The 10,664-nt window shown below is 36.6% G+C and overlaps 1 protein-coding gene across 2 annotated transcripts; it reads right to left on the reverse strand.

The window, feature by feature from the left end:
* Positions 1–179: 179 nt before the first annotated feature.
* Positions 180–10,456, reverse strand: LOC145074581 (regulatory-associated protein of TOR 1-like). 2 transcript variants are annotated; one of them, XM_079020940.1, is made up of 20 exons: positions 10,147–10,456; positions 9,622–10,020; positions 8,998–9,100; positions 8,622–8,863; positions 8,404–8,520; positions 8,002–8,323; positions 7,770–7,914; positions 7,601–7,679; positions 7,319–7,504; positions 7,127–7,237; positions 6,676–7,032; positions 6,399–6,582; positions 5,388–6,314; positions 5,168–5,291; positions 1,874–1,998; positions 1,616–1,761; positions 1,432–1,533; positions 1,237–1,322; positions 1,021–1,126; positions 180–932 (listed from the first exon to the last, which is right to left on the reverse strand). In XM_079020940.1, the coding sequence occupies exons 2-20, from the start codon at positions 10,012–10,014 to the stop codon at positions 594–596; spliced, it is 4,194 nt and encodes a 1,397-aa protein (XP_078877066.1). In that variant the 5' UTR covers positions 10,015–10,020; positions 10,147–10,456; the 3' UTR covers positions 180–593. The 2 variants fall into 2 exon arrangements, with proteins under 2 accessions (XP_078877066.1, XP_078877065.1); XM_079020939.1 differs by having other exon boundaries at positions 9,622–10,456.
* Between the last annotated feature and the right edge of the window lie 208 nt (positions 10,457–10,664).

The raw sequence follows: 10,664 nt of genomic DNA on the forward strand, positions 1-10,664 counted from the left end.
TCTTTGTAAACATGCTTCAAACTTGTTAGCCGTGATCATACATCTACATCAGTCTAAGTCGATTGGTTATATCTTATTTTTGTATGGATAAGTAATGGGCTTAACACAACCGGCGAAATGACCAAAGATGAAGACAAATAATAAAAAGAATTTTAAAAAAACAGAAAGCTTCATCAACATAATCACAAGGAATTTCAATTATATATAAATGCAAAGATTTAGAAAAGAGAGGGGGAGGGGAGGGGATTTTTTACAAATTAGAGAAACAAGACTGGCAAAAGAAAAGAAAAAGAAAAAACACACAAACACTAAAAAGAAAAAGAAAAAAGAAATATGTACACAACTTTTATACCATACCATAACATGTTGACGTTACCATACTTACCAATACCAATACCAGCTATGTGTTTGTTGAGTCGTATGAAATGAAATTATTTCCTGAAGCCTCTCCACCAAATGCAATGCAAACATTACTTTTTTCACTTTTTCCAACATCAGTAGCCTTGGAGGCTTAACGAATGTATATCTTAACAGATTCAGACTCAGAGTCCGCATGAGTTTTCTTTGACTTTTTTTTTGTTGTTTTTGTTGTTTTATCTTGGTGGTGAGATGTCATCAGCATAGATGGAAACACAAGCGTCTGCAGCACCAGCTGCGAGCAGTATTTGGTACGGGTGGAAAGCTAAACAGCTGACAGATCCGATTTTTTGAGCCATGAAAGTGGGAGAGTAACGAATTGTGCCTAACTGTTCGCCTTCAAGATTGAAGACTTTGATGAGCTGTTTGGCTGAACCGCTGGCTATAAGCGGTGCGTGCCGGTGAATGGCTAGAGCCGTTAATGAACCGCGGTGTGCATCGATGGTCAAGTACGCGTCACTTTGATTTCTTATGTCCAAGAACTGAATGTCTCCTGCTTGAGATGCACTCACAATCTGAAATCAAATCACATTATTAAAACAAAAGGTTATAACTTTCCTAAAAAAAAAATTCCTAAATTGAAGTTTTTTTGTTTTTTTTTACCTTTGCGGGATCGAGTCCGGGTTGGAAGCCGATTCCCACAACTCTTTCTATACCTCCAACAACTCTTTCTACTCTTCGAGTGTGTGGTCGTGTAACACAAACAAGACTGAAGAATGAAGATCAACCAAATCATTAAATTAAATTAAATAACTAGGAATTCATTCATATATCATATATGAGTAAAATTAGTAACAGGGTAAGAATTAAGATGAATACCCATCAGGTGTTCGGATGTCAAATAATCTCACAGAACCATCGACAAAACCAGCTGCATATTGACCTCCATGAACTTGAGAAGCAGCCTAAAAGAGACACACAAAGAATATTAGAAACAACATCAAATAATTAAAAAATATAAATAATAATAATAATAATAAAAGACAATTAGGGTCAAACTCAAAGTGAACCTACCAAAGCTGAAATGCTGCAATCTGATGCTAGAGGAATAGAGCTCACAAGTTGCTCTTTATCCAGGTCCCAAACCATGGTTGATGAAATTTCACCAGAGGCAAACTGCACCAATAAGTAAAACATAAACATATGTTGTTATAAACAAATGACAGCCTATAAAAAAGCATCAAAGTGAATGAAATACCATAAAGCCAGATTGCTGCTGCCAATCTACTACAGCACCCACACTTCTGACACCAGGTCTGTGGCCATGAATGGAAGAGAATGCAGTTACAAGTTTCTGTTTACCCCTTAAAGTGTAATCTTTCCATATACGCACATTTCCATCACCTGTATTCATTAGGTACATAATATTAACAATAAAGAAACTATATCAGTAAGCATGAGATCATATATATATATATATATATATATATATATATATATATAAAGGTAAACGTACTTGAGGCTACAAGCAGCAAGCTTTCATCAAGCTCATTCACCAGGCATAGTTTTGATATCCCTTTGTCAGGACACTCATGATTACTGAAGCTGTTCACCAAAGTAGCTTCCTCGTAATTCCATATTCTATAAAACAACAAAATTAAAATGGAATATTTAGAAACATCGCAAATGTTAAGAATTTTTATAAACATGTATGCAAACAGATACAAACAATGAAATCAAGTGTGGAATCTATTTCCATAAAAGATGGAAATGGATTGATAAATTTACATAAAAAATCAAAACATATGTAGATTATATTTTCCGAAAATCAATATAATAAAAGTCATATTTGGATGGCATGTCGCATATCGGGACTACCATGTGAGAAAATAAATATGGACTTGTTCATGTGAAAGTTGTGAATCAACAAAAAATGTTAAATTTTCAACTAGACAGCGTATAGATAGATATGTGAAACGACAAAAATTTGCATGTGTTGTATTGATCCATAGAAGGAATATAATAATAAGGTTTTAAAGCAACAGGACATACTGGATTTTACAAAAAAAGGAAGGTTTGACTATGCATTTAAAATTGTAAATGTTAACAATCATGAACAGAAATGTCACTAATTAATAAAGTATCCCACAACCTTATGTGGCTGACCTTTATATGTTATCTACTAGCCACTAGATTTCATGTGTTTTATGTCTTATTCTCAAATTTATAAGTAGTTTGGTAGTATAAGAGGCTTCTTGTATGCTAAAAAACTAATATCAAACTTCTAAGCTCATTGCTACAATAAGACAATAAATGTCATTCTAATCTAATACAGCAATAATAAGTGGCAACAGAGATGGCAAATAACTATAAAGCACATGCATGCTGTAATTTTATTGAAAATACCATAATATAAATATAACGGTGGTAAAACATGGCTATTTTTATTATAAAAATGGAAAATCTAATTTTTACCTTAAATGACTTCATACACATTAATTTGCTCCATATAAACCCCCTTCTAATTTAATTTATCTTCTCCTTATTACAAAACTGCTATCATTGCCAACAAAAAGTGATATGATAAACTCACTATGGGTGTTTTACTCAATACTCTCAAGTCCCATAAACTCATAATAACTCCTGGAAGCTTGCATGAACAACTCAAATCAAATCATGAAGAGATTGCAATTCTTGGTGGAATGTAGACATTGAACTTCCAATCTTAGCAGCTTATTTTCATGATAAGTTTGATTAACCCAACTTCCAAGATGAAACAATGGCCTTGTTTTACAAATACAAAGACTTCTGCTAACCAATTTCTAAGTAAGACAGCCACAATCGATGGTGTGGGGAGAAGAGGATGCACGAGAAAAAAGTGGGAAGATAGCATGAGATTAGGGTCGAAGGATTTGGCTCTTTCAGACGACAAGACCTCAGATAGATAGATAGTTAGATAGATAGGAGGGTGTGGAAGCTTAAAATCAAGGTAACAGAGTAGTATAAGGTCAAAATGTCCTTTCCACCATTGGTGTTTGTTGTTGCAACTTGCAAGAAGCGTCACATTATTTCAATGAAGAAAGTGTGAATGTAACCAACATGGGATTTGATAATAAAACCAAAGATTCGTAACACATGTATATGTAGTACAACCAATTTATTGTACAAGTTGGTTCCGTTTTCAAGCATGTATGTTTACGATACATTGCATATATCCATATATGGTTTTATTCACTAAGAAGCAAATAGATTCCCTTCTATATTCGTGATATCTAAAACCTATTCAAGTGTCCAGACTCAAACATCACAATCACAAAAAATGGGTAGAGCATTATAATAGGGTGCTTTTGTGCAACAAGAAGGTTCCGTTGATACTAAAGGGGAAGTTCTACAGCGTGGAAGTTGTATGAATCCAAATTTTGGTCGATTATGAGGGGAAGTTGCGAAAATGAGGATGTGCCGATGAATATGTGGTAGATAGAATTTTGAATGTGGTGATCATAAAATCATTAGGAGTTGCCCCAAACATCGATAAATTGAGAGAAAGAAAATTATGGTGGTATGGACAATCGGACATGTCCAAAGAAGGATATTGATGGTAGAGACGGTTACGGTTGATGGTAAGAGGCAAGGACACCCTATAAAACATATCAGAGTTGGCATTTTCCAATGACATCATCTCTAAATAAAGGGTACAGAGTTGTTACTTTTTCTTATGCCAAAGGTCATTTATGAAGCAGCCACTCTACCCCCCACAAAAGGTATGGTCGCCTACATCTACCTCCTACAGGATTTTGAGACTTCTTGTTGATGGGTAGCAGTCAACTACAATATATCATGGTAACCAAACTCGACTTCTAAATTTTTGAATTATAGAGTACCAAAACGCATTCCAACTTCAATGAATTATAGTTCCTAGATAAAGAAAGTTGATTAATCATGATCGAGTTACTAAGTTCCTTTAACGTGCAATTAGTCCTTTCTAAATCAGATATAAAAAGAAATCAACGAGAATAGAAACACAATATACTTAAACCAATATGATAAACTTTCCATGTCACGTCGTAGAAACTAGAAAGATGTTCGTGATAACCTACAAGTCATAAATCTTTCGAGTCCTAGTCTTGTAGATCACCATGGGTGCATATGCAAGAAAAGTCTTACCCTATCAGAAGCAGTTCCTTGATTATTTCAAAAGGAACATGAACTTACTTGGTGTGATATAATATATATATATATATATATATATATATATATATATGCTTTTCTTGGTCAAGAAACCACAAAAAGATGTCCAACAAATGGAACATTAACTCCGAAGGTGTAGTCACATATTGGTAGAAAACACTCCACCAAATTATTTGGTATCCATACTTCATCCAGTTGACAACAAGCTTTTGTACTTTATAACTTAAAACACTCTAAAACTTCTGCACGAAATTCATAAAGTGGAGACACATTTTCCAACCTAGACCTAAAAAGTAGAACTTCAATGACCCTTATTTAAACAGCATTCAGAACTGTACTTCCATATTTGGTCCTGCCCCTCTGAAATGCAACCTGGACTGAGAGTTCACATACGCAATTTCCCAAATCTGTAACTGAAATCTTTTAGAAAAACAAGAAAAAACCCAGGCATACATACTACTCTACCACCACTCAATGATCCTGGTATATTTATCATAACACAAGAACTTCCATATATAAAGCATATGATATATATAAATATCAATCAAATGGAAGATAAAGCATACAATGACATAACATAACTAATTCCAAACATGACAAAAGGAAAACAAAGGTGGCATACCTGATGCATTCACCCTCATCTGCAGCAACCACTATTGGAGAGAAAGGCTGCAGCAAAGCTGTTTTAGCACCAGTCTCAAACTTTGTATCCCATCGAGCAATTGGATTATGAAGATTGCTACCAGCTGAAAATGAAAAAAATATAAAAAGTTTCAAATACATAAATCAAAAATCAACTTAACCATTGCTAAAATTATATCACAACTGATATGTGGACCCACAAGAATGTTGACACTTTGTGATATGGTCAAGAGCAAACTTCTCCCTTTCTTCACGTCTAACCATAATCTCTTCAGATCCATCAGTTGCTGTAAGAAGAGGCTTTGAGAAATGACTGCAGCTCCAGTTGTAAATAGTTGATTGAGGTAAAAAGCTTCTCTCTGAAGCTCCTGGAACTCCAGGTGAGCCTAAAAGAGGATCTGCAAGGCCTGAATCCATTAAGTGTGGTCTGAACTCCAGTGAACAGACTCTTCTCATTCCAATTCCTGTTAAGTAACTTGGTCTAGGTGGACTAACAGGTGGAGTTCTAAAAGTCAAAGGCAGATGACCTCCATTCATATCAAACCAAGAAGATGATCGAGCTAATCCAGCTAGACTATTAGCAGTTGATGATGACTGTTCCCCTGACCTTACACTTCCACTTGGTTTTACAGACTTTGTGGGAACTTGTTCAATCCCTATAATGGAAAGAACTCGCTTCCCTAAACTTGCAATGCGTGGTGATGGATCTTTTGCTAATGTACACATGGCAGACACACATTGGGAGTAGAGGGCATTGTCCAGCTGGCGTGGTTTTGTATTTGTTGTATGGTTGGTGACACCATTTGTTATGATGTCATTCAGGAGCCCAGGATCAGAGTGTTGTGATGAGTCATCTGAGAGTGGAGATCCATGCATGATTCCAGATGTGGCAAGAGGGCTTCCGGAAGAAACCCTTCCATCTCTTGAATTTGATTGGTTGTCACCACCTCCTACTCTTGATAAAGGACCAATTTGGGAATACTGGTTGGGAGTATTGTAGCCAGAAACTGAACCCCTGATTGTAAATGAAGGTAGAGAGCTTAAAACAGCATTAGACTGTGGTTTCCAGTATGCAGCTGCAATTGATTTCAAATGCCTGTTGTGTCCAAATGCAAAGCGCGATAGAGCTGTAAAATCAGTTTAAAAAGTTAATTTAAGATTTTATATAATGTTGAGAAAAGAAATTAAGTAGATATAAAGTGAAAACATGCCTACTGCAAGCTCTGCTCTGACCAAAGGGCTTCCATCTGAAACAACATTTAAAAGGCTTTTAACAATACTTATTTCAGCCCCAACTTTTTCATCATCATCACGTTCATCATCTCCACCATCTCTAGATGAGTCAAATCCAACATCAAGTAAAGTCCCCAATGCAAAAACAGCAGAAGCTCTAACCTGAAAAGAAATGGTATCCAATTATTGAGAAGAATTCCCCCCCAAGTTATCAGATAATGAAGAGTTAAAGACCATTTTAAGTTATTAACTAACCTCAGGCTGGGGTTCGGATAATAGAAGGGAGAATACAGTAGGAGCATTGGCTTGTAGGCCTATGATTTGTGCTTCTGTGAAATCTTCCCAAAGCTTTCCAAGACACAGACATAACCACTGTAGAAACAGTGGCTCAGTTTGTGTGTCACTAGGGGAGGAACCACCTTGAAGATGTTTTAAGCAGACATTTACTAAATTAGCCTCGATACAAGCTTCTTGCCCCTTTCTGTGTCCATCAACAATGACAGTTAAAACAAATGCAGCCATTGCACGTTGTTCTGGATACGCTTCCACACTATCTAAAAACCTGATAAAATACGTGTGTCCACCATCTTTCACCAAATCAACTTGACATGACTGTAGAATAGATTCAAAAGGTCAACATCAGTCAAGGCTATCAATATCATGCTAGAGAAAAAGTAACAAAAGGGAAGAGTAGACATAGTCATACCTTGTCAAGTGCAAGGATCTTTGTCCAGATGAACACAAGAATTTGTCGGAGTTCAGGTGTGGTTGTTTGCAATAGCTTCAAAACATATGGGAATATTCCCACTGACAAGGCCTAATTCAATATGGGATGCATTTAGAAACATGTAATAAGTGATGCAGATTGAGTAAAACTGTAAAAGGTAAAATAACCTACCAAATCAACAGCCCATGGACCCATATCAAGAAATCTTCCAAGAAGCACAAGTGCACGAAACCTATGGCATTGACTGAGTAAAACCTGAAGAACAATAGGCAACTGCTCAGGTGGTTTCTTATGTTCAGAACCATGATCCAGCCACACCTCAAATGCTGTCAATTGCTCAGTGAAAAAAGGACTTGGCTGAAAAATATTAATGCCACACCAACAATTAATCAATAACTTTATCAAGAAAGCATCTGAAGAACTAACTAGAAAAAAATCAATTTAATCTCAGACCTGGAATTCTGCATTGGGATCCTCGAGCAATGTTGGAAGTTGAGAAAGACAGATTTCAGCAGCCATATCCCATGCATCCCTGTAATGACACATTGGTCAAACCATAACCAAAATAATCAAAGATTCAAGAATTATAACATCATAAGCAAGTTCATGTGTTTATTATTACCACATATGGTGTTGATGAGTTGGAGGCAACATTGGATAAGATACAGGAGAACAATTTGCAGAACGCATAATTCTCTCTGCAAGTAAAAAGTTCCGAAACAAACTCGCAACCAAAAGATCTTGCCTGAATAATCTCTGAAACAAATCTGCAAAAGATATAATCATGTAATGATTTCAATCACCAAAATAAAGAACCATAGTCAAAAAAAGGAAAAATTGTCTATCAATAATACCATGTGGAAGCACATTCCAGGCTATTGTGTCTGTAACTGCAGTAAAAATCCAGTTCAGCTCACCAAGAAGTGTCTTACGATCAGTTTGTCTCCCAGGTATTCTGTCTATAAGTGAATAATCAAGTGATTCATGTAATAATGATCGAGTGCAAAACCATCTTAAGGCAATCTTGATGGGAGTTGTAAGGCAAGAAGTGAAGACATCAGCAGGAAACTCATGACTTTGTGGTAGAGTCTCATGTGCTTCACATGCTGCAAGTAGAATACAGTCTCTTGGTGAAGTTCCTGAAGAAGAAGAACTTGAAGGAGTCCAATCCTGGAGCTATATACATATAAATGATATTTAAGCATTTAGTCAAACAATAATAACAATGTTGTCAAGAAATAAATAGCTAATAATACCTCTATGAAGGCATTGACAATCATCCCTGCAGCAGAACAATCAAAAACATATATGGAGGGAGTCTTGAGCCACGAGTCAAGGTCGCTGATAGGCAAAGGAATATACTGTGTATAACTCTACAACATTTGAGAAGAATAGAGGAAATTAGTCTAGGGAAACTATTGTATACAAGGCATGGAGATGGAAAGATAGGGCATGACGAAAACTATTGTATTACCCTGTTAAAAAACCAAATTTCACCATTGGCAGTTGGTTTAGGTACACCATGACCATTATAATGGAAAAGAACCCTTTCAGATTTGGCATATTTGCGACATGTAGTACAAAGTTTCTTCACTTCTTCCACTGTAGGATCTAACTGAATCTTGTATTTGGCCTTGGGTTGCCACCTTTCATACTGGAAACTCAATGTTTTTCCAATTGTTTCAAGAGCTTTTTGTGGGGCCATAGAAAATGGATCTGAAATCAAATACATTGAGTATAACCATCTTAAGCAGTATATAACTAAAAAAAAAACCAACAGCCTTGAAAGAAGAAACAGATGTTTTAATAGCAAGAAGAAGAATCTGAATGTCATAAACTCATAACTATACCTATCCAGCATTCCATTCTGGCACAAGGTGAAATCTTGATTACATCGGGTGGGTCCACGCTGATATTCAAACATAGAACAAGAGCAACACATCCTGTTTTCATCTGCAGTTATTAAAAAAACATCATTTCAGAGGTAACTATAGTTAAAATACACTACCAATAATCACCCAACACAACATAGCCTTTGTTTTCAAATGCATAGCCGAATTAGCAATGAATGATCACTGTTACAAGAACAGCATGATGAGCTTTGTCTATCACAGCAACAGCAATATGCTGCTGGGGTTTAGCATATAGCAACAGCAGCCTCCAGCAAATCTCTAAAGCGAACTACTTTCATAACCATGTGAACTCCAACTAATAAAACTAAATCACCCACTACAAGCTTTTTGCTTAATAACTGTTGGTGCAAGTAACTCAGGTATGGCAAAATACAACTTTATGTGGCAAGCATACATGATTACAAGTCACCCTACTCATCTAATCAGTATTAGTGGGAAACTAATAGGTCAAGACAGAAACAGGCATACATCTTGTCTGATAGCAGATTATCTCATAAGCGTATAAAATGCAAAAGGAAATCGAAAATGATGAAAGGGTAAATGCAAGAAACAACAGATTACCCGGTCCTTAGGCCGCCATTTGGAGACCAACCCACTTTCAGCAGGACCAGATGGAGTGCAAGCCTCGAATGCATCATGCCGAAGCTCAGATAAAACAATATTCTGAGGCAAATAAGCCATACTGGTAGCCGTTATCCCAGTGGCCACCGCATTCCCATTTCCAAATCCACAGCTAGTAGTACTAGCAACAGTCTCAGAATCTTCCCTTTCCCTATCGCTATTTTCCCTGTTGATGTGATTCTCCCTCCTCTGCACTGCAACTACTGAATCAGAAGAAGAATCTCTATCTCTATTACCAGCCACTACTCCGTCTTGAAGGAGAACAGTTGGATTCAAATTAGAATGTTGCAAATTCGAATACCCGTCGAGGTGATTAGAAACCATCGCCACCATTGACGACTGCGATTGCGAAAATCTAGACTCCATCAAATCTCCCAATGCCATTCAATTGAAAACAAACAAACCCTTAGCCCTAGATAGGACAACGGTGTGTTGCCCCGCTTCAAATTGAGAACAGATTTGTACCTTTTGAAAAAGAGACAAGTGAATCCCTAATCAACGAAGCCGCTAAACCAGCGGCGCATGGAGATTCTTCTGAGAAAAGTGAGGGGATTATCCAGCTTCTTCCAAAACCCCTGGGATGGAGGATGATTAGATGGGAAACGATGAGAAAGATTGGGTATCTGAAAACCCTAAAAGTGTAGAAGAAACCCTAGAGCAGAAGCAGGTGATTGATGATGGTGGGATATGGAGGCGCATGTACAGTAGTGCGGCTGAACCGAAGAGAGAGAGAGAACGAGAGAAAGGAGGTCCGAAATGGTGGATTTTCCGGGGTTAAAATATTGAAGAAAAAAAAAAGGCTTTATAGGAAATGACACCGAACACTCCCCACATTTCATTAAACCACATGGTGAATTTTATTTATTTTACATGTGTTTTAAATTTGTTTATCGTCTTAAATAGTTTATTTAAAATACCGATTAATGAAAATGCATAGGGGTGGTGTTTATCTTTTTTTTATTTTTTTAGTAATTTTGATTTTG

Source organism: Lactuca serriola, chromosome 9 (assembly GCF_051521515.1).
Source record: "Lactuca serriola cultivar US96UC23 chromosome 9, Lser_US96UC23_V15, whole genome shotgun sequence".
In the NCBI taxonomy this organism is placed as follows: domain Eukaryota; kingdom Viridiplantae; phylum Streptophyta; class Magnoliopsida; order Asterales; family Asteraceae; genus Lactuca; species Lactuca serriola.